The sequence below is a fragment of the Gymnoscopelus braueri genome (assembly GCF_963280865.1).
Source record: "Gymnoscopelus braueri genome assembly, chromosome: 11".
Lineage (NCBI taxonomy): Eukaryota > Metazoa > Chordata > Actinopteri > Myctophiformes > Myctophidae > Gymnoscopelus > Gymnoscopelus braueri.
In genome coordinates, this window is record NC_137613.1 from 28334137 (window position 1) to 28360064 (window position 25928).

A 25928-nucleotide genomic window follows, 5' to 3' on the forward strand; every position below is an offset into this window, starting at 1 on the left:
GCGTAGTGATCTGCTTGACTTGTGTCTCACGCCCCTGTGCTCTGAGGGCCCGTCAACCCTGGGAATATTTAGACACCGGATTCATGATGATGGCAATTACAGAGCGGCTGCATTAAGGGCAGAACAGCAGCGGAGTGTGTCAGCAGGCTGAGATCTCTGGGCAGACCTCAGGTCTGCTTTCCTTATACACGAGGAACCTCAGAGTGTTGCTCAATTTATTCTCAGTCGTACGATGCTGTCACGTATCAAAAATAGCAGATCTAGAAGCTCACAATGCATTGCATTGCAACGCATTGCGAGTTTGTCGATCTTCTATTTTAGACATGCAACACCGTTATAAGTCAAAGTGTAAATCAGGCTGGACTCTTCAGTGGGTATAATACTGTCCTTTGACTTGTTCATCACCAGTGTGACACTGATGGTCAGAGACTGGTTAGAATAAGAGTTGCTTAACCAAGTCGTTCTCAACCTGTGGGTCGGTGGGTCTGGTCCCCACATGATTTTTTTTTTTGGGGGGGGGGGGGAATAAATATAAAGCAAAGAAAAATCAACAAACTACAAAAACTGGTCTAACGTTGGCCAAATTGTCAAATAATATAAGAAAGAGGCAAAACATTTGAAAATAGCCGATCTATAATCTGCTATTTTCACAATATTGATCTGTGGAACCGAGTCAAACTAAATGTAATGCCTCAACACCTACATTCCAAGTGCTTGTCAGGGTGGGGGGTCCCCAGTTATGATTATGATCACGGCCAGAAAAGGTTGAGAACCACTGGCTTAAACTAAGGATCATACCAGTCTGATTTTGTCTTCTAGCCATTTGCAGAGGTTGCCCCTGTCTTCAAAAAAAGTGTATGCAGTCAGTGTATATACTTCAGTAGATCTCAGCTTACATTTTTAAACTGCCATACATGTTGAAACAGTGTGGGAAAACACTCTACAAGACTTTAAAGTTGCTAGTTATAGGTAATTCACCCCTTTGAAAGTTACTACACTTTTTATTTTTTAAGATTACTGTATTATTCTAATACAAGTCATTCACATCCACGCATCGGCTTATCAAATCAATACACCTGGAAAATTAGTACTGCATTTCATTTTTTTAGCTTGAAGAGGGCTTTTATGATACAGTTAGTTTAATATGGTCAAAATGTAAACAAACGCCATATCTAAAAAATAAAGCAAGCTGGGGGGAAATGGTTGAGGTTTATGTAAACTACTGTATGTGGCTGATGTTGACAGTGGACAATGACATGTAGTAACACTGGTATGGTCCTTTAAGGGTTCCTCTGAGCAAACCTCTAATTTCCTGCCCAGACTGACATGCAGCTTTGTGTAAAAATGTTCCCTATTACATGAATGAGTTGTCAATGTGTAGCGTTGATTGCCAGGCCAGATATGGAGGCAGGAGAAGCTCAATCCTGGACCATTCTTTTGTCCCGTTCCCTTGGCTCTCTTCCCAGGCAGTAATGAGGGAAAGTGCCTCCTCGAATGAAGCAGATTAACCTGTCACCTTCATTAGTAGACAGGTACAGTAGGGAACAGGACGAAAAGGATTCGTATCCTTCTTCCTGAATTCCACTGCCATGTTTTGCCAATGCCACAAAAAATTCCACAATGAGACAAATTATTCCTCTCAATCCTCATGTGAACATCAGATACACTGTGTTCTGTGACTCCATCCCTCATATGAAAGGAGTATTCTGTGACTCTCTCTCCTCACAATCCTCATGTGAAAGGAGTGTTCTGTGACTCTGTCCTCTTTCATCATGAGGAGAACATGGCCTCGGTGGCTCATCCACGCTGTTACTATTCTCATCCATGCTGCTACCCTGCTGAATCACCAGCTTAAGCCCTATGTGTACTTTATCATACAACGGCGTCGTGGACCGAAAATAGCCTGTAGGCTATTCTCTGTCCACGACAGTCGTACGACAGAGCATAAATTAGGCAATAGAGCCAAGCAGCAAACCTCCAGCACAATGACACAGGCAGTGTTGCCACAGCAACACATACCCAATAGCACTGGAGTGCAAGAGGGGGATTATAAAACCTTTGCCTCCTTACTTCATAAGACCCCCCTTTTCCATGGAAAAAACTCCAGCAATGTCCATGTGTTTGCAAACACATGGACATTGCTGGAGTTTAATGACTCTTCCATATTGTGTGCCGTGGGACCTATCTCTGGAGCCCAGCTGCGCGCACACACACACTCATGCAGTGTGTGTGCACATGCGCGCGTGGCTGTGTCAGGGCCTGCTGTGTTATTGCCTTTGATAAACGCTTATCGTTTTGTCTCAGGTCTAATAAAGCGTTTTTTCTTTTTTCTTAACGGCACCTTTTGCGGCGGCAGCAGTTGTCCTGCGCGGTGCGCTGAGCGAGCACCTTGTCAGCCCCCCTAACTCCCCCCCTGACACCATCTGCACCTACTGGAGCTGGGCAACATCAGCAGTTTTAATTACCCGCTGACGTGTACTGTGTTCTGGGGGTCTGTCTCCCACTGTGGATACAATCATTAGGAAGGTCTCCTGCCTTCTGTCTCCTTCCTGCTCCGGGGGGGGTGTGTGTGTGTGTGTGTGTGTGTGTGTGTGTGTGTGTGTGTGTGTGTGTGTGTGTGTGTGTGTGTGTGTGTGTGCGTGTTTACTTTGATTGCTCGTGTTGGCATGGCATTTCACGAACAATTAGCATCCTCCTGCTTCCGGTAAACATCTGTAAGAGAAAGAACATCGCAGTGAAATCCTCAGTGACAATGTAATGCTGAGAGTCTAATATGTCCCCAAATGAACCCATAAGAGTCAATTTGGGTCAATTTTAACACGCACAAAGTCTAGCGGATGAGGGAGGGATGTGTCCAGTTTTCCCATCATGCCACACAGTGTAATGACCGTTTAAGTCAACAACATGATGCAATCTCAGGTAAACCACTTAACCAAAAACCACTCTCTCTCTTCTTTAATTTATTCCCTTAGCTGTTGCCATGACGACAGGGGAGGCGGAAAACCAGCAGAAGAAGGCGCGTGAGCAGGAGCCAGATCAGGGCCTGCAGGACCCCGCCGGGCCCTCAGAGCCCCAGGACCCCCAGCCGGCCGCGCCCCGGAGCCCCGGCCCGACCTCGCCGGAGGAAGAGCAGCTCAAGCCGCGCACGCGCACCTCGGCAGGACGCGGCCTCTCGCGCCTCTTCTCGTCCTTCCTGAAGAGGCGGTCGCAGTGCGAGGGGGAGGCGGGTGAAAAGGGGGAGAAGGGGGTAGACGGCGACGAGCCCAAGGCTCCCATCGCCGACCCCGAGGCCGACCCGGAGCTGAGGATCGAGGGAGACGTCGCCCTCGATCAGCGCTCGGTCAGCAGCGCTGAGGCACAGGTGACACTCCACACTGAATGAGCTGCCTGTTGATAGCTGGCAACCCTTCAATTACAAGCCACTAATTACACATTCATAAATTAATGACTTGAAAAATTCAAAATAATAATAATTGTTGAGTAATATACTGTATACTGTACAAGTATGTGCATTTAACATGTATAGTTACTATATGGGCAGCATTAAATTCAAATTTCATTCAAATTTCAAGAAAACGGCACTTGGTCTCATTCCTCAAATTGAATATAGCCTATTATATTAATTCTACAGTACCTCAGACATGTGGCTAGCCACTGCTCCGGAACTGCTCTTTGGAAATAATTCCTCTCCTTCTGCAAACGTGGAGCCAGCTGTTGGAGCAGTCCTTCAAATTGTCCGATGGACATTCTAAAGTATTGCCTGAAACGGCTGTGGTACAATTTGAGCTCCTGGATAGTAGTGTGGAACTCACCCATTTCTGTTCTCAAGGTCAATATTGGGTGTACCCAAACACTTCTATTATTTTTATTTTTATTATTCAATAAAACCATGACCAGCTCATCATCACTTGAGGATGTAGACTCCATTGTTTCTCTGTGGTGCGCGCCACAGATAACTTTATTGACTTTATGAATTTTATACGCGTCGCACTAGATGTGTGTAGGCAGACACGTCAAAATTTGCCGGCCGAATATTTAGCATTTTCGGGTTGTTTTACTTGTTTATTTGTGTCGCGTCACGTCCGATGTGTAAAGACCTTAACAGTGTTTGCTGTGTTAACATACAGCCAACACAGGCTTCTCAGTGTCCAGAGGGGATGGATGACTATTAGACAGATTTCTGATTTGGGGTTTTACCAAAAGTGCCTTTAGAATATATTGCATGTCCATTATTCCTTCAAATAAAGAGACTGGTTTACATTATACAGCCTAATTAAACACAGCCATGACACTGTAAAAAATCTCTTCTCGCCTTCCCATAGGAGTAATTCTCTCTCTCACTCTGTCTCTCTCAGTATTCCTGAGGCCACGGTGTTAGATAAGGGACTCATTTATTGTAGTCAGACTGTGCCAGCTTGTCCCCAGAGTCCTGAGGTAGTAACCTAAGTAAGGTTTGTCTGTGGCTGTCTGGCTCGCCTTGCTGGTTCCTTTCCTTACCGATCGGGGGGTTATTTAAAGAACTTGCTCCACCGTCAGGAACTGTGTTTTATTTGCTTCTTGCTGTGCTCAGCTCTTAATTATTCATCAACATTGCCTTGTTTAGCTTGCCAGCGCTGTTTAGCAGTTTACCTGAATACCAACTTTTGGGCTGAGGACTCAGGTTTTGCTACTCTTACGTTGTAGTACTGAGGTATTTGCTGTACCAAAACCTTCACTCTCTTTTTTTCAGTATGTAAATAAATGTTCTATTCTTGCATCTGAATAGAGCCTCTCCATGGAATTTGTCAGTGTGAAGGCTTATTCTTCTGATATTGGTCAAAAAACACATACAGTAGAACCAGCAGAACGAAGCAGCATATTTTAGATGTTGTTGTTGTTGTGTCTCCAGCCAGTCCAGGTAGACCAGAAAGAAGACATCGACGCTGAGGACGAGGCTGGAAAGGCGAAAGAGGAAGACAAGGAGAACGGAGCGACAGACGGTGCCCCAGAGAAAGAGAAAGAAGAGGAGGAGTCCAAACCGGAGGGAGAGGCAGACGGAGGAGAGGAGAAGACGGCAGAGGAAGAGGCCAAACCTCCGAAAGCCCCTCGGCGACCCAAGATCATGCAGATCAAAGTCACACTGCTGGACGACACTCTCTACGAGTGTGAGCTGGACGTAAGAGACAACTCAATGATTCCCATCATTCCCATCTCTTGATTTATTAGGAGTGATGGTGGACACTATGATGATGGCAAAAAGAAAAGTAAATCTAGGGTTGTCTTTCCCCCGTTGAGGAGAATTGAAGGAGAGGATGGGAATGAAGAGTGATGGTGGAGTTGGTCTGTTTTCTGTTGTTGTGAGTTTATGTTTTCAAGCAGCAAGTAGCAGAATATACTACAGTAGATGTGCATCTGGTGGAGACACCAGTGCGCTGAAAATCACACTATTCTCTGTGCGCACTGTGCCTTAGTGTGGAAGAAAAAAGAGACATATTATTATAATATCATTGTGTGTTTCATGTTTCCTTTATTGTTCCACTCAGGAGGAGCAGCTGGATTACCTGCATGTGCCACCTAGTGGTAAAAGATTAGTAATACCGATTTGAAAATGTTTACACCGGCCCAACCCTAGTCTGGACCTGCCCTCCCTTATGACAGTAGATTTTGACAGTACAGTACTGTATATGTCCGACATGCCCGATTGGACGGTCGACAGACCTACTGATGGCTACTGATCTGCTATTTTCACTAGGATCCATGTGGTTAATTTACCTAGCCATAATTTACCAGCCCACAGTTCATTTCAAATCAGTTCAGCTGCTGTGATTGGTTTAGTGGTGGTAGCAAACCCCATGAATAGCTGAATGTATTTATCCAAAAGTCGGCAATGGATGCGATCTGCATACCAGGATATTGATTTCTAGGTATTGGATAAAACCCCCACTGACTCGCTAGCATCCATTACTAGACATTAGACAATGCTTTTTGTTTGGACTCGACAGCTGCGCTTAATGGGCCCATGGGGGGTAACACTGAAACTGTGATGAGCCCACTGGGATACTCCTCTGTTATCACCATCTGCTAATTAATGCTCTGCACATTAGGGCTCATTTATTAAATTCTTGTGTGTGTGTGTGTGTGTGTGTGTGTGTGTGTGTGTGTGTGTGTGTGTGTGTGTGTGTGTGTGTGTGTGTGTGTGTGTGTGTGTGTGTGTGTGTGTGTGTGTGTGTGTGTGTGTGTGTGTGTGTGTGTGTGTGTGTGTGTGTGTGTGTGTGTGTGTGTGTTATAGAAACATGCTAAAGGCCAGGATCTGTTCACGAAGGTTTGTGACCAGCTCAACATATTGGAGAGAGACTACTATGGTCTGGCCATCTGGGAGACACCTACCATGAAGGTATCACACTGTCTGCTCACTACACCAGTGGAAGATATAGAGATATGATCTCGCATAGATTAGAATTAATTAGTTTGTTACATTGTTCATCACTCTGACACATACTGTATTCATGGACTTTGCTGCTGCGTTGAGCATGTATTACGGTACAAGTCACACATTAAAGCCACAATCTGTAAGTTTTATGTCCATTATCTCCCTGTCCCGAAAGAGAGGTAATTACAATGATGTCTGAAATTACAGTAAACATGCTTCTTCTAACCTACTCTTCCATACAGATTGGTTAAAGGTGCAAGTGATTATTTTTTTGTTAGAATAAGTGTTAACTAGCTCTATATTTTGCTAGCAATCATAACGTTTTAACCAAAAAATATCATTTACACTACCTTTAAAATAACATTTATTCATTAAAATAAGTCCCAGATGTTGGCTTTAGTATCACCAAAACAATAATATGTCCATTCTTCATGAGATGTCTTGTCTCAACACCAGTCAATTTGTGAAACTGCATGCTCAGGGCTGCAGGTTTTGTGTCAAGGATTTTCTCCATGAAAACCAATAATATACATGCATCACCACCAGCCACGCCCAAATTTGTTTTTTACTCTCAATTTCATTGATGTATTTCCATTTTGTTCATCAGGTATGGGTGGACTTGACCAAAGAGCTTCGCAGACAGATGCAAGGTAAGACAAACCAGGAACCGTAATGCTTACCGAAAACAGTAGATCAGTACAAGCTGTACTGTAACATTTTTGAACTACTGATTTAGAGGGCATTTGTAGAATTGGACTCAGGTCTTAATAGGTTAATAAGCTTAATGTGCATTAAGTATAACTCAGGCTAAATCCACAAGAGATTCCACCATCTTTGTTTTTGCGATTACTTTAACACATCTACATGTTCTTTCTTTAGGCCCCAACTATGAGTTCACATTTAATGTGAAATTCTACCCGCCTGATCCAGCTCAGCTTTCTGAGGACATAACCAGGTACTACACATGGAATGGCTCCCCGTAGAATGTCGTTGCAGTGGGTTTGGGGAAACTTGTCTGATATTACGTTACTTACTTATTTTTCTCATTTCACATACTGTATATGTAGATAAGATGTATGCATGGGGGTTTATGACTCTAAATTACACGTAAAGAATAAAATACAGTATATAAGAATATAAATCACTCTATATGATGCCCCTGCCTCCAAATCAAAACTGTGTACAGTATGTTCCACATCTGATGCCTGTTACCTCTGCCTGCACAACAAACATGATTGTTGCATTGACATCAGCAGTAACACCATTCAAGCCTAATTGCAGCCTACTCCGTTTGTGGCTGTTTTAAAGGAGAATTCCGGACATTTTAAGTGTTATCTTTGATGTGTAGTTACTCACTCACCGAGTTATGAAGTGGCGTTGAGTTTTTCCAGCGATCCCCCTGTCTGTGAGTCTGGTCGACCCCCACTATTGGCATAGTGGGAGGCGCGTGTCTTAGTGAAAATCGCCTAATTCCACAGCTCCAAACTTCTTTTTTTCCCCACAAATCCTCCTCATGGTGTCTCCTGATACTTTCACATGCACTGTTTATCACTCACGAGCTGGCGTTCATGGTCAGCGACGTGAATGTTTTCCTCTCGCGTTTCCCGAGGAGCGCAGTGAGCCGAGGACGGGAAATCTTGCGAGACGCGAGATTTCGCGATTTTCACTAAGACACGCGCCTCCCACTATGCCAATAGTGGGGGTCGACCGGACTCACAGACAGGGGGATCGCTGGAAAAACTCATAACTCGGTGAGTGAGTAACTACACATCAAAGATAACACTTAAAATGTCAGGAATTCTCCTTTAACCGGCTTCCTGAAATTTGTTTAGTTTAGTTTATTAGCACACATAACATTGTGCAATGCTGTGCAGGAGAAATCGAAGCCCAAAAGGGCTCATGATAGGTCTCTAATAAAATGAAAGAATCATAGACGGTGTGAAAACAATCAAAATAAGAACATGTATGTACAACGTACATGCTTACACATACTGAAATGGGAAACATTTAACATACAAAAACAAATAGACAGAGCGACAGACAAACAAACAGGCAAACTGTATATGGGTTCATTTAGTTTGTTTTATTATTTTATTTGATTGATTTTGATTGAATATTTTATTAGGCAGAAATGTAAAAACAGCACAAGTACAGTCAAACACTTTGTCTAAAAGGATAACACCAAACCACTCATTGGGGTCCTACAGTAGGTATTCAATTAATCAACATATAAAATAGCATCAAACATTCAATAAGGAGAATTTACCCATGTTTGTTTTATGGGTGGGTGGTACCAGATCACTGTTTACGCTCCCTCTAGTATTGTGGCTGTGGGTGTCGCTAACTTTTTGGAGGTATTTAGTCAGATATGCGGGTATTGAGGGCATTGAGGGCAAAGTCACATTGACTATTTTGAAAACCAATCCCATTTTTAGTTGTTTAACCCTGTCATTGTTGTAGATAATATCAGAAGTAATGTTTTTTGTTGTTGTTATGATTGTTATTTTTTTGTAGTTTGTGAACAATGAGAGGGATGGAGATTTCTTTAACTCAGGAGTAATACTGTAAAATTCCAAAGAGTGGACCATGTGTACCTTATGGTGAACTGTCTTAGAGTATGACCAAGTTCATTGCACCCACTGTTTTGTTTTGCCCACGGCAGGTATTACCTGTGTCTGCAGCTGCGTAAAGACATCCTTGCAGGCAGTCTGCCATGCTCCTTCGTCACCCTCGCCCTCCTGGGCTCCTACGCCCTGCAGTCGGAGCTGGGAGAGTACGATCCGGAGGTCCACGCACCGGACTACGCCAAGGACATGAAGCTGGCCCAGGGTCAGACCAAGGAACTGGAGGAGAAGATGATGGAGCTCCACCGTACATACAGGTGATTGTGGGGATTTGCACAGCAGCAGGGATTATCAACACACACACACACACACACGCACACGCACACGCACACGCACACGCACACGCTCACGCTCACTCATACAGTACACACTCATGGTATACAGCTGCTCTCACGTGTTGGAACAAACATGAGGCTGACATAACGTGTCCCAGTAGTTAGAGGGTCAAAGTACCGTTACAGAAAGGTCAAAGCTTCAATCCTGGCAAAAGCCGTGTGACCTTTCCAGGTGTCCTTGAGCAAGGCATTAACTCCTAACATGTGCTCTCATTTTTTTACAGCTCTCTAGGTAAGAGTTTCAACTAAATGCCTAAAATGCAAATGTTAATACCAGATCCTGTGTGTTGTTCAGATGCACTGATATCTCTGGCAATAGTTGTTATACTCTATATTATTTTTTTGTGTTGAACCATGCTGCAAGCCACATTTAATAAGATTAACTCCGAACTGACATTCTCCAACCTCTGCTCCGGTTTGCTCCAAGGTCAATGAGTCCAGCACAGGCAGACATGATGTTCCTGGAGAACGCAAAGAAACTCTCCATGTATGGAGTAGACCTCCACCAAGCCAAGGTAAACCCACATCCAGCTGAGCAACTCCATTACATTCTTGTTTTGGGTTATGATGCAGTCCATGGATTATACTTAGAGGGGACAACTAAAAATGTAAACAATATAATATATAATGTACTGTATGTCAATTTATTCATTTACCTTGTGTGTATGCGTTAGAAACATTCCCTATATGAACCTCATACTTGGCAATTAAAGTAATACAGATTCCCTTGCTAGGACAAAAAAAAAGCCATTGTCGCTGCCAAGTGGACATGCTCATATTTAGCTGATTTAGCTCTGCACTGAGTTTTGCGTGTAAAGTCTGTCTGCAGGGAAGACCTGTGTCATATTTACAGAACATTTCTGTAAGTGTGTGCGTGTGTGTGTGTGTGTGTTTGCGTGTGTGTGTGTGCACGCGTGTGTGTTGTGGCAATTACTGAAGTAGGTGTACCTGTCCCCGACAAAACACATGCTTCATCAGTTTTCATAGTAGAAATGAGGTCAACCAGTTTGCATCAAACTGGGGACTGAAATAAAATATGGATGTCATAATCATTTTGTAAAGAAGGGGTCTGCTGCCCCCCAGTGGATGATAGTTCACATTGCAAATCGGTAGCTACTGTATAAGAGTTGAGCTGGCTGCTACTGCACACCGATAAAATAGAACTTCATTGCGCATGGTTAGGGTTAAAATGGTTCCGTCTCCTTGTCCTCAGGATCTTGACGGGGTGGACATCATGCTAGGTGTGTGTTCCAGTGGCCTGATGGTCTACAAAGACAAGCTGAGGATCAACCGGTTCCCCTGGCCCAAAGTTCTCAAGGTCTCCTACAAACGCAGCAGCTTCTTCATCAAGATCAGGCCTTCAGAGGTACACAGGCGCTTCAACAAAACACTCATTCATGTGTGCAATATGGGATTAATGATCTTATTACTGTAAGTCCTTTTCTCTTGTCTGTGTAGCTGGAACAATATGAAAGTGCAATCGGCTTCAAACTACCCAACTACAAGGCATCCAAGAAGCTGTGGAAAGTGTGTGTGGAGCATCACACCTTCTTCAGGTAGGAATGGACAACTCCGTCCGTACTGTCTTCCTGTGATTCCACAACAATAAATATTACTACACATCGCTTAACCCATTGAGACCTGAAGCCGATTCTACATGTCTCCTAAATCCCAACAGTTTTCTGAAAAACGTATCTTTCTATATCAGTGGTGCTCAATCTTTTTCATGTCAAGGACCCCCAAAATTATATGTATTTGGCCGCGGACCCCCATCAAAATATTTTGTTCCAGGGACCCCCAGAAGCAACGATTTGAGTTAAAAATGTTCGCTTTAAAAATATATATATTCAAAGATTTGCACACATTTTCACGATTTTTCAAAAATAGCATATCTACAAGCTCGTAGCGCGGCACTCGGTGCCGCGCTATGAGCTTGTAGATCTGCTATTTTTGAATAGCCAAAAGTGTAAAATGCTTTTTAGCTCAAATCTAAAAATGACACAGTTACTTAATGGGTTAATGCCGTTGCTATTGTACCCTACTGGCTCACTTGGCAGTGAGGAGCCTCCACGGGAGGATGTAGCGCCTCCGTTCTACCCCCTGGCTTTCCTCCCCCAAACACAGCATATTGTGTTTGTGTAGACGCTCGGCAAGCTGGGTGATCAAATGTTATTGATGAAACTGTAGCATAATGACAATAATACACTCAAGGTTATGCTAATACTGTCACTAGTGTGCAGATCTACCCGCGACAGTGCTTACAGGAGGGGACGGGAATTGTTTTTATCAATATAGGTTTTTATACAGGGGATTTAGAGCAGTGAAAATAGATGTAAAGCATTACATTTAACTGATAAAATTGACTTTTAAAACCCACTGCCTGATAACAAAAGCATCAAATGATTCAGCTAAACCTTTCCTTATCTAAGTAGCGCATTTAAAGAAAACAACTTGTTATTATTCTGTTCTATCTTCCTCACCTGTATTCTTTCAGTTTCCATGTTGTGTCTGCATTGGTGTAGGTTTACAGCACGCTGCAGGCATGGCAAGTGCAGTAATTGCAATGAAAAGAACAATGCTGTAGGCTTTGGAAAATATGTATTCATCTTGCACAAACATGATATCATGGGAGTAATGAATATACTACCCTATCTCAGCTCATGGTGCTGTGTTACCAGGAAGAAAAAAGAACAGACATATACTGTAGTTTCTGTATGTGTACTGTACAGTATGATTCAGCTGTCTGTGGATGTTCAGTATGTACAGGACATACGGTTCAGCATGTACTGTACAATATGTACTATATAGTATGAGTCATGTGTATGTATGAGTCATCTGCAATGACTCACACTGTACACTGTATAATTATAATCATGACATTAAACTTCCTAAATATTATTATTCCTCTAACTCAATATCTGATTTACAGTATGGTGTTATTTGGCAGTCAGTGGTCAAGATCAAGAAAATGATTGATTAACACATGTTATGCTGTACGTAACTTCTGTACTATTCATCGTAGAAGGGTGACACTGATTTCATTTGAAAGGTTGTCTGAAACTATTTCACTTCCCTGCAAGGTTCCGAGATGATGTAAGATATTAACTAGACTGTTACTGTTCCAATCCTGAGGAAAACAGCGTGGGCTCCATATGGAGCGAGCCTTCAAGCTGTATGCTGCTGTGATGTCATCCATTGAGTCACAGTTATAAAATGAAAGTTTTAAGAAGTTATATATTTGAAAAAGTATGAAACATTTCCAAAAGTTTCCAAAAGTCGCCTCCATTCCTGAAGAAGACAACATTTTTATGTGAAAGTATAGTGTCGTCAAGTTTAGTTTTGAGCAGAATAATACATAAATAAATAAAGTTATAAGTGAGATGAACTGGGCTCTCTCAATATGTTGAGATTGAGTCTACTATGGAAATCTATTAATCCACAATAACTATTGTGTGCACACCTCTACAGTATGTTGCCATGTTGCTTTTATGGGGTTATGCTGTCGTGTGAAATTGAAAAACAAAGCGTTCCTTGTGTTCTGTAAACATCAGGCTGACCTCAACGGAAGTGGCCACCACTCCTAGGAAGTTCCTGGCTCTGGGTTCGAAGTTTCGTTACAGCGGTAGGACCCAGGCTCAGACCCGCCAAGCCAGCTCTATGATCGACAGGCCTGCCCCTATGTTCCAACGCTCGTCCAGCAAGAGGAATTCACAGAGCCTGGATGGAGGTATATTGCTGCGTGTGCGTGTGCGCGTGCGTGTGCGCGTGCGTGTGTGTGTGTGTGTGTGTGTTGCATATGTCAGTGAATGATTCAGGAAAATTTGACTTTTCCCTGTGTATCCCAGCCAGAGGTACGTATGAGTTCCAGCCAATCCAGGATGACTGGTTCTATTTGCTGGATTCACGACCGTTTCCACCCACGATGTCACCCTCAGGTAGCTTACACCTATCACCTGCCTACATCCAGAGATTTGCTGATGCCCTTGCTGACAGCCGCTGCAGCGCTGCATTGGAGGTGCTCTGGTTTCACCATGCTCACTCTGCCTCACAGCTTTGTCATCTGGGACACAGGGTTACATAACCTGTGCCCCCCCCTGATTAGCATCTGTGTTTCACTTCTGCTGACAACACCGGGTCAGCCACTCACAGAATAAGCTAACCGACACAGAAGCGGCTTGGGAAAACAAAATGTCCCCTGGCAACTAACAAATTAAGCATCTGCCTTCTGCCAGTCTGCTCTCAATGCTTAACCTCAGGTTCGGCTCCCAGAACCCAAACAGGGATTTTTCTTTCTCGGGTCCCTAGGCGCTGCCTCTTGCCTGGTGCCTGATGATGGTAGGAACAGCTCTTTCCCAGCGTCTCATCTGGGACCATTTCTATCTCACTTGAGCTTCCGCCGGTCTTAATGCAGCAACAAATGGCTCATTATCATCCATGCTGTGCTTGCTGTGCTGATCGCACCACAACACTCGCTTGTTTTTTTCACAGTGACTGCTTTGTTTTTAATGCCCTTCTTTGCCGTTACACCTACCCAGGGTAGCACTGCCTTCGTTGTACCTACATGTAGAGCTATCTGCTTCTTGTGGAACGTTCTTTTCTCTCTCTGCACTCATATTAAATGCAAAGTAATTTTCTACGCACGCCGCTGTGATTCAGCTCCTGTCTTCCAAGACGTCTCTTCATCCATGAATGTAAAAGAAACATGGAGCGAAGCCTCCTACTCTCTCATCACAACGTACAGCGCCTCCGCTACCTATACCTCTGTTTCGACTGACCTACGACCTCCCGCACGCTCAGGTATTGACTCAGTAGTGCCCTCCGGGGAGTAATTATTGCAATTACTCTGATACTGACATACTACTAACTATGAACTTACCCCCAGACCTGCACTATGTCTCAGGAACCTATGATCACCACGTTATCACTGAATTCCAGGATGTGCTATTGTGCTTCACCTTATAATGAGTGAAGTCAGTCAGTGTTTGTTGACGGTGTCGTAGAGGAAAGGGGACAGACCTCAGTACTGAGGTGACACAGTGAAAGGAGGGGCAGTAATCTACTCAGACATGACCCCATTTGACCTCAGAGCCCGAGAAATACAATGATCAATCACGTAATTCCTTTCCCCCCTTTTTCATATTCATATCCAGGTGCTTTAACCTCTTTGCTGGACAGAAATGCTTGTGTATTCTAATGAAATACTGTAAAAATTACATTTCCATCACATTTGAGATTGCTATGGTATACAGTATGTTACCACCTGGTGGCAGTTATGACACAGTGCAAGTATTTCATAACATGGAAGAATGATATACCTCTCTAGATTGACGAATTGTAAACGCCCTACAATGACCATACAGAATTTCCTCTTCCCCACCAGCTTGTCCTGTGAGAATATTTTGTACCGGTAAATTCCAACCAGTCATCTGTAATATAGGCCATTCATTCCCAGTATCTGCTTAGTCATTTATGTTTACAGTACATTTAGTGATTGATATCCCTACTGCATCAGATGTGAAGGCGGTAGTGCAGAGGGAATCCCTGGCAGAGGGGGATGCTTGGTTTGTCCTCCTGGATCGTATCTCACCGCCTGATGTCATCAAAACACTTGTTGTTCCCAAATGTGAGTCAGCGCTCAATTCTGAAATTCACACTCCACCAATACAACACCGTCTGTTATTCTGTTACAGCTGCGGCTCCTACAAGGTCACAAAGTCCCTGGTACTGTAGAATCCAACTTTAAGGGCAACTTCACTGATTTGTTACCTGAATGCTATCGTTCTATTGTGCGTTCTGCTCATTCAAAGGTACTGGAAAATGTCCTCTCGCTTACATACTGTAAAACGACACGTTTGGCCTTTAACACCCAAATAATGTCCCCCTAACTGTAATCATATCATATGATTGTGATTAATTAATGTATAACTCCACCTTATCTCAGCCTCTTCTTCATCGTCAACTCTACGCCGTGGCTTTCCCAAGCTTGTAGTGATAAAAAGAGAGATACCACCGCTAGTGATATCAGCAGAGAGATGTCCGGCTAAGCAGAGGAGAAAAGTACCAGACACTGATGACTGGTTTGAGCTGTTCAAGCCCACATTGCTGACCCGTCCCATCCAGGACTCCAGAGGTAGACCATATTCACCATGTTTCTGGAGGAATTACTTCTCTCAGAACATTTTCAAATGAATCTAAAGTAATAAGTTTGCCTTCTCACATTCACTGATGCTAAGAGCTGCGGGGAGATAAGTCTGAAGACCTAGTGAAGGCTCCCTTTGTTATAAAAGTAACTGTGTGTTTTCACAGTCAATGATGGATAGTTGCAGTCGGGGACTTCTCCTACTAGAGCGTCTGCGAAAAGATATTCCTTCAAAGTGAAAAATTGTTTCAGGGCCCTAATGTTTGCAGAAACACTGAGCACCAAAACACACCACACGTCTGCGCTACTGTATGCAAGATCATGAATCATGTCCACTGTAATCTGTTGTTTACCGGCAGTATTATCAGTGCTTTGTTGACAGGCAGTCAAACAAATGCTCTTTTCTGATTTATAACTGAGAGGTGCTTTCTGCTCTCTCCTCATCCATTTACATGACAGCTAACCTGCTTTAATGTGCAACTTTGAAAGAAGTTGCACCTGGATCCTATCATTCTGTTCTAACTCTTTAACTGCCAGAGTTAAAACATCTATACTACGTCTATACTGCCCTACTGTAGCTGCCCTTGCCAGCGATTTCGAGCGTTTCTACTAACCTTTGAAAAATCATGTAATATTATTCTTCACAACGATCCACCCGGCGATTCACTCAAAAGACGTACCATAGTTATGGGCAGTTGAAAGTGGCTTGTTTTCGCCAAAAAGCAACAGAGAGCAGAGAAAATTCGATTTTTATAAATCCTATAATATTAAACGAAACCAGCTTAACTCTTTCAGTGCCAAGAGTATTTTCATAAAGTACTCCCAAACTGCCAGGAATTTGCGTTTTTTTTTATTTTGTAATTTTGTAATTTTTCATTCAAATAAATGATCTGATTGGGGTTTTAAACCCATAATACAGTTCTACCAGTAGAGAGCAACAAATCGACACATTGATGATCTCGCTGGCTCACTCGCCCCCTCCCAAACAGGCTCACGTCATATCCGGTCAGAACCGGATGTTGACATTTTCGACAATCGTTGATCGTGCTAAATTACGATGCGATACACGACTACGATGACTGATCGTCACCCAGACCAAAGAGAGTAGACGTGGACCTCTCCATTCGCTTTTTTATACCGTGTGAAAAACCGTGACTTTCCCTATTCTGGCCGAAAATCACTGGAGAAAAACAACGTGACCCGGAAATGAATTTATTTTTTTACATCCGGCTCCGGGTGAATCTGAAGGAGTCAGGAAGCGAAAGTGATCATGAAAAATAAACAGAATAACGCGACCACAGTCAAAAGTAAAAACTCAGGATTTTTCGTGCTGGCACTGAGGGTACTCGGGAAAAACTCGGGATATGTCGGGGCGTGGCACTGAGAGAGTTAATTTTGTTGTGATCACGTGATTTCTGGGTGTACTCTTCTTGGGTGATCCTGGGATCATTCACACCACAAGATGAAAATATCGTCATTGGCGGTCTGAGCCTTGGAGTGAAATGACGAGAAATCTTGTCATTGGCAGTCAATGAGTTAAGGAGTATGTGGAAATCTGACATACCACTTTTCTGTGCACTCAGCAGTAGCTGCTGGAAATGGAATGTGAAATGTCAGCTTAAGAATTGTCCAAAAATTGCCCTTTTGTGTGGTTCCAAACAGTTCCCGTAACTCAAGGTGTCTTCGGCAATTTCATGACACTCGTATTGTTTACATGCTTTCTGCTAAGCTCGGTTGAGCTGTCAGTGTTCGCGAATGATTCCTGGCCTCATCAGTTCGATAGATCAGACAGGCTCTTTGTCCAGCCACTTTCCACTGGAAGGCCACTGATTAAGAGCTGTTGAAGGCCGTGGACGTAGAGATCAGGGGGAAATAGTTTTTTTGTTGTTCGATCGCGTCTGTTTGTCACCTGTAGGTGCAGCTCAATAGCTCGACCAAGTTAGATGCTTCTTTCAAATGAAATCCACGAATCCACAGCCTGAACTGCAGCGCTGCCAATACTGTGCTCCCCCACTATTCACACCTCAATTATCCTCGAGATTAAAGCCTCACCATTAATACCTGAAGAATGTGTTTGTGTATTGAAGTGAATGAAACTCCAGTATTTTGCTGAGCAGAATGACCGTAGAGCCTTACAAGACAAATTGCGGCTATAAAGTGTTTTTATATAAAATGAAAGCTTGGGCTGCTCTGAGTCATAAATCCTTTACTTTATTGCTCTCTCTCTCACCTGGTGGGTTTCTTCTCTCTTCTCTCTCGAACAAGCTCCCACCTTTCCCCGCCAGCAAGTTCCGGTGCCAAAGACTGCACCAGGTAATGTTAGGCGGGTGGCACAGAGGCGGAAGCCGCAGACTTCAGTGGCGGACGATGCTAGAACATTGTCCGCCACTGAAGTGCCAGGGAGCGTAGAGGCCAGGACTCAGTCTGCAGAGCCAGTTGAAGCCATGCTACTACAGACCCTGGCGGAGCTGAGGCTGATGGGGCAGAGCGTGGCCTACCTGCAGCGGGAATGGCAGGCGTCTGCTCGCATCTTGGCGGAGAAGCAGAGGGAGGCCGAGTTGGCGGGTGTTGACGCCCAGAGGCTGGCCCTTCTGCAGGAGGAGGTACTCTGGCTGCAGCGGCAGGTGGAGCAAGAGGGCACTCGGGCCAGAAGAAGGACTCTGGCGCTAAGCCAAAGGATGAGGCTGCTTCAACCTTACAGCCGGAGGGGTGATGACTCCTGGTCTATTTTGTTGGATCGAATCCCACCCCGATCGCTCACTCCACCCACCCCAGGTACCAAATAGAGAAGCCAGCTCTTGCCAACAAGGCATTACACTGACAAGCGAACCCTCTGCTTACTGACCCAGGAGCCCACTGTGGCATTTTCTAAAAGATGGCGATGGCGATTAACGGTAGCTTCAACAGCGCTTTTGCTCTAGTCTCTTCAATGGAAGTGTTAGATCCAGGTATTTGGCCTCACTTTAGCTGCTGAGGTGCGTTGTTACAACTTCAGCAGGGGAGTCTGCCTTTTGTGCTTAAATGAAAATCTATATTTCTTCCCACGGGAAACAATCAGTGGTGTCTTACACCTTCTGTTGCTCTTGCTTTTCCAATGGGGAGTATTGTCAGCGGCTTCAATAACCCGGTGCTACTATGAAGAATAATGATTCTAACTTTTCACAAGTTGTAACTTCCTTCATGCCGCAGCAGCAATTGGAGTGACATACTCCAATATATATTCTTGGCGTCAGCTGCTTCCAGTGGGTATTGCTGTCGTAGCGAAGCAAGTCACAGTTATTCATCTGTCCATTATTATCGATTACATCCATTCTCGCCTTTGCAGTTTACAGGAGCGAGTGGAGACAGTACTGTACTGTGCTGTACTGTACTGCTCTCCTCTGCTAACAAACACCATGTATCTGTCTGATAACCTTTCACTTCCTTTAGTGTCAGACAAGGATGATTGGTTTAATTTGATGGACCGCTCACCGCCACCAAAGACTATTACCTCCTCCAAATCTACAGGTAAAGACAGGGTGCAGAAACAAGGAAAGTCAGAGAGAGAGAGGTGACGACTGAAAAAAAGAGAGTGTGTGTGTGTGTGTGTGTGTGTGTGTGTGTGTGTGTGTGTGTGTGTGTGTGTGTGTGTGTGTGTGTGTGTGTGTGTGTGTGTGTGTGTGTGTGTGTGTGTGTGTGTGTGTGTGTGTGTGTGTGTAATGGATGTAATGGATGTCATGGATTCTCATCTTGTGCTTTATTGACCTAATTATAACTAATGTATATTTGATAACATCTAAAATGTGGACATCCTCTCTCTTCTTGAAGCCATGGCGTCTACTCCAGACAAGAACACGCGTCCAGTCAGCGCTCCCATCATGTCCCCAGTGTCTCCGGGGGAGGCCGTCCCTTCACCCCTGCCCTCTGCTCTGTCTCACACCAAACGCCAGGAAGCGTCCACGCCAAAAGGACGGCCATCTCGCTCGGCGGAGAGGAAAGGCTCGGCAAGGGTGGACGGCCGTCCGGTCGAGTCCACCAAAACCCACAGCCCCAGACCAGAGTCAACTCCGGACATCAAGGTACTGTAGACCGCAACTCAGTGTTCTTGAACTGAATATATTCCTAGCAGTCTTGTTTTTCTCTGTTTATCACTAAATATCTCTTTACTCAATTGTGCTGACCAGGTGCACACTATACAATAACACTGCCCCTCTAGGCACCCCAGATCATCGTTCAAGATCTGAGTTAGAGCGGCTCGTATAAGTGTGTCTTTGCTTGCATAGTTTGAGAGGCTCATTCCAGTCTGTGACGTCTGGATCATTTTCAAACATGCTTGACATTTTCGTCTTGGTTTTTACAGTGTAGCATCGGTATAATGGTAACGCGCAACCCTACATCGTTGCTTCGTCTTTTAAGGGTTCGCATCATTGGGCTATTTTTATTTATCTAACCAGGTTAGTCTCAGATTGAGATTAGAAACATCTCTTTTGCAAGAGATCTGGTATTAAAAAAAAAGGAGCACAAAATTACAGACATGGACCATTTGTACATAATCTGTACATAATAGAGGCTGAACATTAAAATAAATCAAAATGAGAAATATTTTAAAAGATCTATGGGTAAAAACATTGACAGACCTGCATTTCATTGTTCTCCATGATTTTAGCGCAAAACATAATTTTCTCTTTCAGTGCCACAATACGTCAAATACGTCATGAGGCCTGACGCCCCGTGTGCCACAATACGTCAAATACGTCATGAAAAAAAAAAAAAAAAAACATGTTCAGAACCCAAGATATGATGATTTGAAGATTTGCTGCTCCATTCACTTCTTGTTTAACTTTTTACTGAAAAAGGCTGTATCTCGGCTCCTAAGCACTTTTTTTTTTACAATTAATTTTGGTTGTGGCACTCAAAATTCCATAAATAAGCATGGCACTGAAAGAGTTAAATGAGACAAGTTCCGCAGTTTCATGACATTTTGAAGTTCATTCCAGGCCAGAGGGGCAGAAAACTGAAAGGATTTTTTAAATTTATTGTACCAAATTCAGTATGAACCTTAGACACTTTAGTGCCACTTATAGTGTGCTCCTGGCATTAGGGGATTGATTTATAGTTTATAGTTTGTAGTAGGCCAGTATCTTGAGCTGTATCTGTGCTACTGCAGTCACTGGCCAGAAGAGAGCGAAGGCACTCCCCCTCTGTGACAACCACCAACGGGGAGAGGGAGAAAAAGAGCCAGGTTTGTGATCGCGGCTCCACGCCTTAGCGCATGACGATTAACACGCATGCACGAAAATCCTTTATTCTTTATACGAGTGACTTGTGGCCGTATTTATTGTATGTGCTTTGATTTAGAGTTAACCACTTTTTCCCTGATGTCCCTATTTTGGGCACGCCATTAAAGGTGATAAAGTTATAATGTTTCAATTATTCAAAGAATTCCAACACTCATAATCCGACACATTTTGATCTTGTACATCAGCAATTTTGGCAATTTAATTCGTTTTTTGAAAGTAAATAAAATAGGGCTTAAAGGGCAAGACCACTTTGGTAGAGGTTTGGGTTGTGTAGTTACCTTGCCATGATGTAACTCCAAAGGTGGGCAAGAAATCAAAAATAATTTCTCCATTGATTAGAAATTGATAATTCAAAATATGCTCCTCATTGACTTACATTGTACGGTAAAACAGCTCTCAAAGTCACTCTTTTAGCACAAAAACGAACGCAAACAAAGCTGATTCAGACAATATAGAACATCACCAAACCCAGTACTGTTTTTTTTTTTAATAAAAATGTCAACTTCCTGTTGATTTTGCCATTTTTAATAAGTAGAAAACCCGGACTGGATCCGCAGATCCGGATCCAGATCTTCAAATAGTAAAATCAACAGGAAGTTGAATTTTTTATTAAAAAAACAAACAGTACTGGGTTTGGTGATGCTCTATATTGTCTGAATCAACTTTGTTTGGGTTCATTTACGTGCTAAAAGAGTGACTTTGAGAGCTGTTTTACCTTACAATGTAAGTCAATGAGGAGCATATTTTGAATTATCAATTTCTAATCAATGGAGCAATTATTTTTGATTTCTTGCCCACCTTTGGAGTTACATCATGGCAAGGTATCTACACAACCCAAACCTCTACCAAAGTGGTCTTACCCTTTAAGTGGTTAATGGTATGGCTGTGGGTTGGATTAAAACAAAATAAAATAAAAAAAAGTGTAAGGCACCCAAATGTCAACACAATGATTCTTTCTTTCCTCCTGTGGGGGAGCAGCACTCGCCCAGAGACAGAAGCAATGCGGAGATGGTGCGAGTCAGGAAGGTTAGAAAGTGTTCCGTCCTTCCTCCCGCATGAGGATCCAGTCACCTTCCTCATTCTCGCATTACTGGCACATCAGTGGATTGTTACATTTTCATGCGAGCTTTTTCCTTTCTTACCAACTGTACAAACCAAGCAGCTCCCTCCGTTTGTTCACCTGCTGTGCGTTTTGTTTGTTTTCCCACTGTTTGTGTGCCCTGCAAGGTCTTGTATAGCTTCCCAAGGGATATACAAGGGAATCACACAAATCACTTGACCAAATTATTCCCTGAACAGTTACGGTTCTGAAAACCATATCATATTTACTGTGTTCTGTTATTTAAGCTACATCTCTTATTAAAATAACTGAAGAGAGGATGGTGTACTGTGTATATATACAGTATATAGTCTTTCATTACCAGTTTTTCTTTATTTTACTTTAAATGCAACAACACTACAGCTTTGTAAATAAAATACCTGACAGACATCAGCTTAAAAGAAGAGAAGTGATATAAAGGAGTCAAATGTCCTTTCAATACATATTATGTAATATATATAACAGTAGTATATAGCATATATGTAATATGTATATAAAATAATGCAATATACTGTATCAACATTCTTGTTATGGTTATAAAAAGCCCTGGTTTCTGGTGATTTAGGTCAAACAAACCATCCAGACGAGGCAGTGAAAACCAGCGTTAAGCACCTGGTTCTGTACCGTGCACTGCACAGCAGCACCCAATCTCTCCCAGATGTGCACCACCACTGTTTTAGATGCTTTCCCTTGTACACTGTCAAATCCTGAGTGTTACGTTAACTCTGCGAGTGCACAGAGTTAACGTAACGTTTGTGCACTCTCAGAGTAACAAATGGATAAATGAACACTGATGATTTTAATGAGTACCATCACCTGAGGCCTGCCAAGGCAAATTTATGCTTCATCACAAAACCATTTCCACACAGTGTCACTTGATAGACACGTGGTGCGTTTTCAACTCGAACAATTGTCGCTATGCCACTTTTTTCAGGTGAAAAGGGTCCTTTTGCACACCTACTGGGACAGGTGCGTAGGAGCAGGCAACCAGTGCATGAGACAGGAAAAAGTGGAGATCGCGCACACTGTCTTCACTTACAGCAAAAAAAGTATTTTATTAGGCTACAACGTCAGGTATCACACAAGATACCTGATGAAGGTCAGTTGGACATAACCTTTTTCAGGTGAAAATGCGTCACTTATGCTGAGCCAAAAGTGCCGAGGTATAAATCCACCTGTAAAGGCATCTCATTGCAGAGCACTGTCCTATGGTTTCAGTTTAAATCTGTCAGCTGTTCTTCCCTGAATTGAACATAATGCACACCGCCCCTGCCCCGCTCTCTTGTGTTGTTGCTACTGTACAAGTCCCATATATACTTATCTTATCTTATCTATTTTTAAGGGAAAACGTTGCTGATTTTCAACCGAAATCCCAATGTGAGGAGAAAGATATTATAATGTGGAAAAAATACCCTATGTTTTCTAATTATTTCCTCGAGAAATGTCAAGAGTTGTTTCACAACTCTTGACGGAATATATATATTCCGTCAATTCTTACGGAATATATGCCCTATGTAGTGAATCGTTTGACGTCATTTTGCAATGTCAACAGAGAAATTAAGAGAAGACGGAGGTTATTCTTTGCAACATTATGTTACTGCTGATCTCCTTTACTGTACATCAGAACAACGGGATTTAGGTTGAAAATTGGCAACATTTTCCTTTAATTTGTCATTCATTGCAACTACTCCCATGGTCAGTAATGCACGCTGGATGCACGATTGCACGTGCAAGTCAAACAGTTAGACAAAAACAGGGTTTTTTGTATTATTTCTTATTTTTTACATCTGAGACCAACCAACTGTTCCCTTTTTCCCTCCCCCGTTTCCCACAGAAAAGAGCTAAGAAACTCGAGGGTGAAACTATATATATCAGACATAGCAATTTAATGTTGGAGGTTTGTATTCAATCCTGGAAATGTCCTCTTGCTTTTTGACTGTTTCCCGCTGCATGTTTCTTTGTCTGCATGGTGTTTTTATTTCTAATTTGTTCTTTCTCTGACGCCTTCTTTATCTTTTGTTCTCTTCAGCCAATTTATTTTCTTCTAAACCCTAAAGCCTTGTCATGCACTATTATCCTGCATAATTTGAATGCAAGTAGACTAATTACTTCTTCTTTCTGTGTTAGTTTCATTTGTCATTTGTCATTTCGCTCATATATATGTATACCTTATATATATGATTGGGAGTGGTCACTTTGTCAATATGATTTAGTTTATACGGCTACTGCCTCAAGCTTATTCTTTGAAAGGAAGTCAAAAACACCTCAAATTGTTGGCCATAATATTATACATGTTTTGACCTGCTTTCAAAGATATATTACACTGCTGTTTCTTGCTATGCAGTACAATTTCAAAATAATGAAGAAAAAAAAACATTAGTGCTGAAACGATTAATCAAGTTGATCGACCAAAGATGTATGGATTATATTTTGTATAATTGATTAATTGCTTGTCATTCATCAAGTATAAACACTAAACATTTGATACAGCAGTTACAGCTTCACAAACGCTAACATTTGCTTGCTTTTCTATGTTTCATATATTTCAAAAAAATTATACTTTGCTGCTGGTCAGACTAAGTAGCCACTTAAAGACATGCCCTGGTAACTCGTGATGGGCATTTGCCATGAGTTTTTACATTTTATAGATTGAACGATTATCGTAAATAAGCAATATATTAATTGATAATGAAATGTGTTGTTAATTGCCGCCCTAATATGTACAGTGTAACAACAGAAAGTGTTTTGGCATCAGGGCTGTTGTGTATACAGGTTCAGTTCACCAGTCAAAAATGCATAGATGAGTCTTTCCTTCCCAGTCATGTATGAATTAGTAATGTGATTGTAACTACACCACAGTAGTCTTCATCCTCACTTTGTGGCCATACACTACTGTACTAATATCGTGGTAACTGGCGTGGCGTTCCCTGATTTCCCACTGGCTAACTGTGTGTTAGGACTGGGCAATATGACTTCGAATCAATATCACGATTATTATATATTTTTTGCCTCGATTAGGATTAATGAACGATTGTTAAAAAGAATCGAGAAAATAGCCGAACTACAAGCTCACAACACGGCGCATCGCAACGTGTGGTGAGCTTGAAGATCAGATATTTTCACAATTCTTTCCCACCACCATAATACAGCGAAGTACAACAGTAATACAGGTCTTTCAGACTACCGTAAATGATATAGTCCATTATAAAAACAAATCTATTCAAATTATTTCATGTTGATTTGTTGTATAACATCACATAAGTATCACAAAAAAACCCTGCTTCTCGATGAATCGATTAACCTACATAAGCAAGATTAAGTCGGTTAGAGGTTCTTTTTCGTTTTTTGTTAATTGCCCAGCCCTACTGTGTGTCTCTGTGTGACTAATGAGCGTGTTGGGCTTCATATATACCTTGTCTAATGACCCTTTCGCTCTACAAAAAATGCCGTATTTTCAAAGGATTTTTGTTAAGTGAAAGGGTTGTGCAAAATAGCCTTTTCTCTCCCTCGTGTTCCTGTTCCAGTATTTAAATGTGTGACATTTCATCTCTTATCTGTTGTGTTTCATTCTGTGCCTGATCGCTGCTTGCTGGCTTGAATAGCTATGGGAGAAAGCTGGCAAGGAGTGAGATGATCATGATGATGATGATGATGATGATGATGATGATGGGGTGTGTGTGTGTGTGTGTGTGTGTGTGTGTGTGTGTGTGTGTGTGTGTGTGTGTGTGTGTGTGTGTGTGTGTGTGTGTGTGTGTGTGTGTGTGTGTGTGTGTGTGTGTGTGTGTGTGTGTGTGACAGCTTGTGTGCAAACGTGTGGGTTGTGTTGTGAGTCCTCTTAACACCCAATTCATCTGAATGCCAGCAAACTCCCTGGGAAAAGGTCATGTGGTCTATCAAATTAACCCACATTTAGCTTCACAACAGTGTAATTATTTATTGTCTTACACTGCTACAATTGCCTAAATTAATTATAATTAGTACAAAACAATTAAACAGTTAAAGTTAGAGTTTTGGAACTCCATAAAAAGTCTGTCAAGTTCAAA

The 25928-nt window shown here is 42.6% G+C and overlaps 1 protein-coding gene across 2 annotated transcripts in view; it reads left to right on the plus strand.

Annotated features, from left to right (window-relative positions):
* The window catches only part of LOC308095950 (protein 4.1-like), a 63818-nt gene that overhangs the window by 21530 nt on the left and 16360 nt on the right, over window positions 1-25928 (plus strand). The window contains exons 2-21 of one of the 2 annotated variants that reach the window (XM_080443133.1): window positions 2973-3361; window positions 4889-5155; window positions 6269-6373; window positions 7017-7059; window positions 7289-7364; window positions 9072-9290; window positions 9796-9883; window positions 10582-10734; window positions 10827-10924; window positions 12920-13095; window positions 13214-13303; window positions 14025-14165; window positions 14881-14991; window positions 15310-15498; window positions 17773-18282; window positions 18937-19014; window positions 19315-19565; window positions 20654-20728; window positions 21765-21812; window positions 23720-23782. In XM_080443133.1, coding sequence (XP_080299259.1) covers window positions 2981-3361; window positions 4889-5155; window positions 6269-6373; window positions 7017-7059; window positions 7289-7364; window positions 9072-9290; window positions 9796-9883; window positions 10582-10734; window positions 10827-10924; window positions 12920-13095; window positions 13214-13303; window positions 14025-14165; window positions 14881-14991; window positions 15310-15498; window positions 17773-18282; window positions 18937-19014; window positions 19315-19565; window positions 20654-20728; window positions 21765-21812; window positions 23720-23782 — 3162 coding nt within the window. In that variant the 5' untranslated portion in view covers window positions 2973-2980. The remainder of the gene's footprint in view (window positions 1-2972; window positions 3362-4888; window positions 5156-6268; window positions 6374-7016; window positions 7060-7288; window positions 7365-9071; window positions 9291-9795; window positions 9884-10581; window positions 10735-10826; window positions 10925-12919; window positions 13096-13213; window positions 13304-14024; window positions 14166-14880; window positions 14992-15309; window positions 15499-17772; window positions 18283-18936; window positions 19015-19314; window positions 19566-20653; window positions 20729-21764; window positions 21813-23719; window positions 23783-25928) is intronic. The other variant, XM_080443134.1, reaches the window with a different exon arrangement.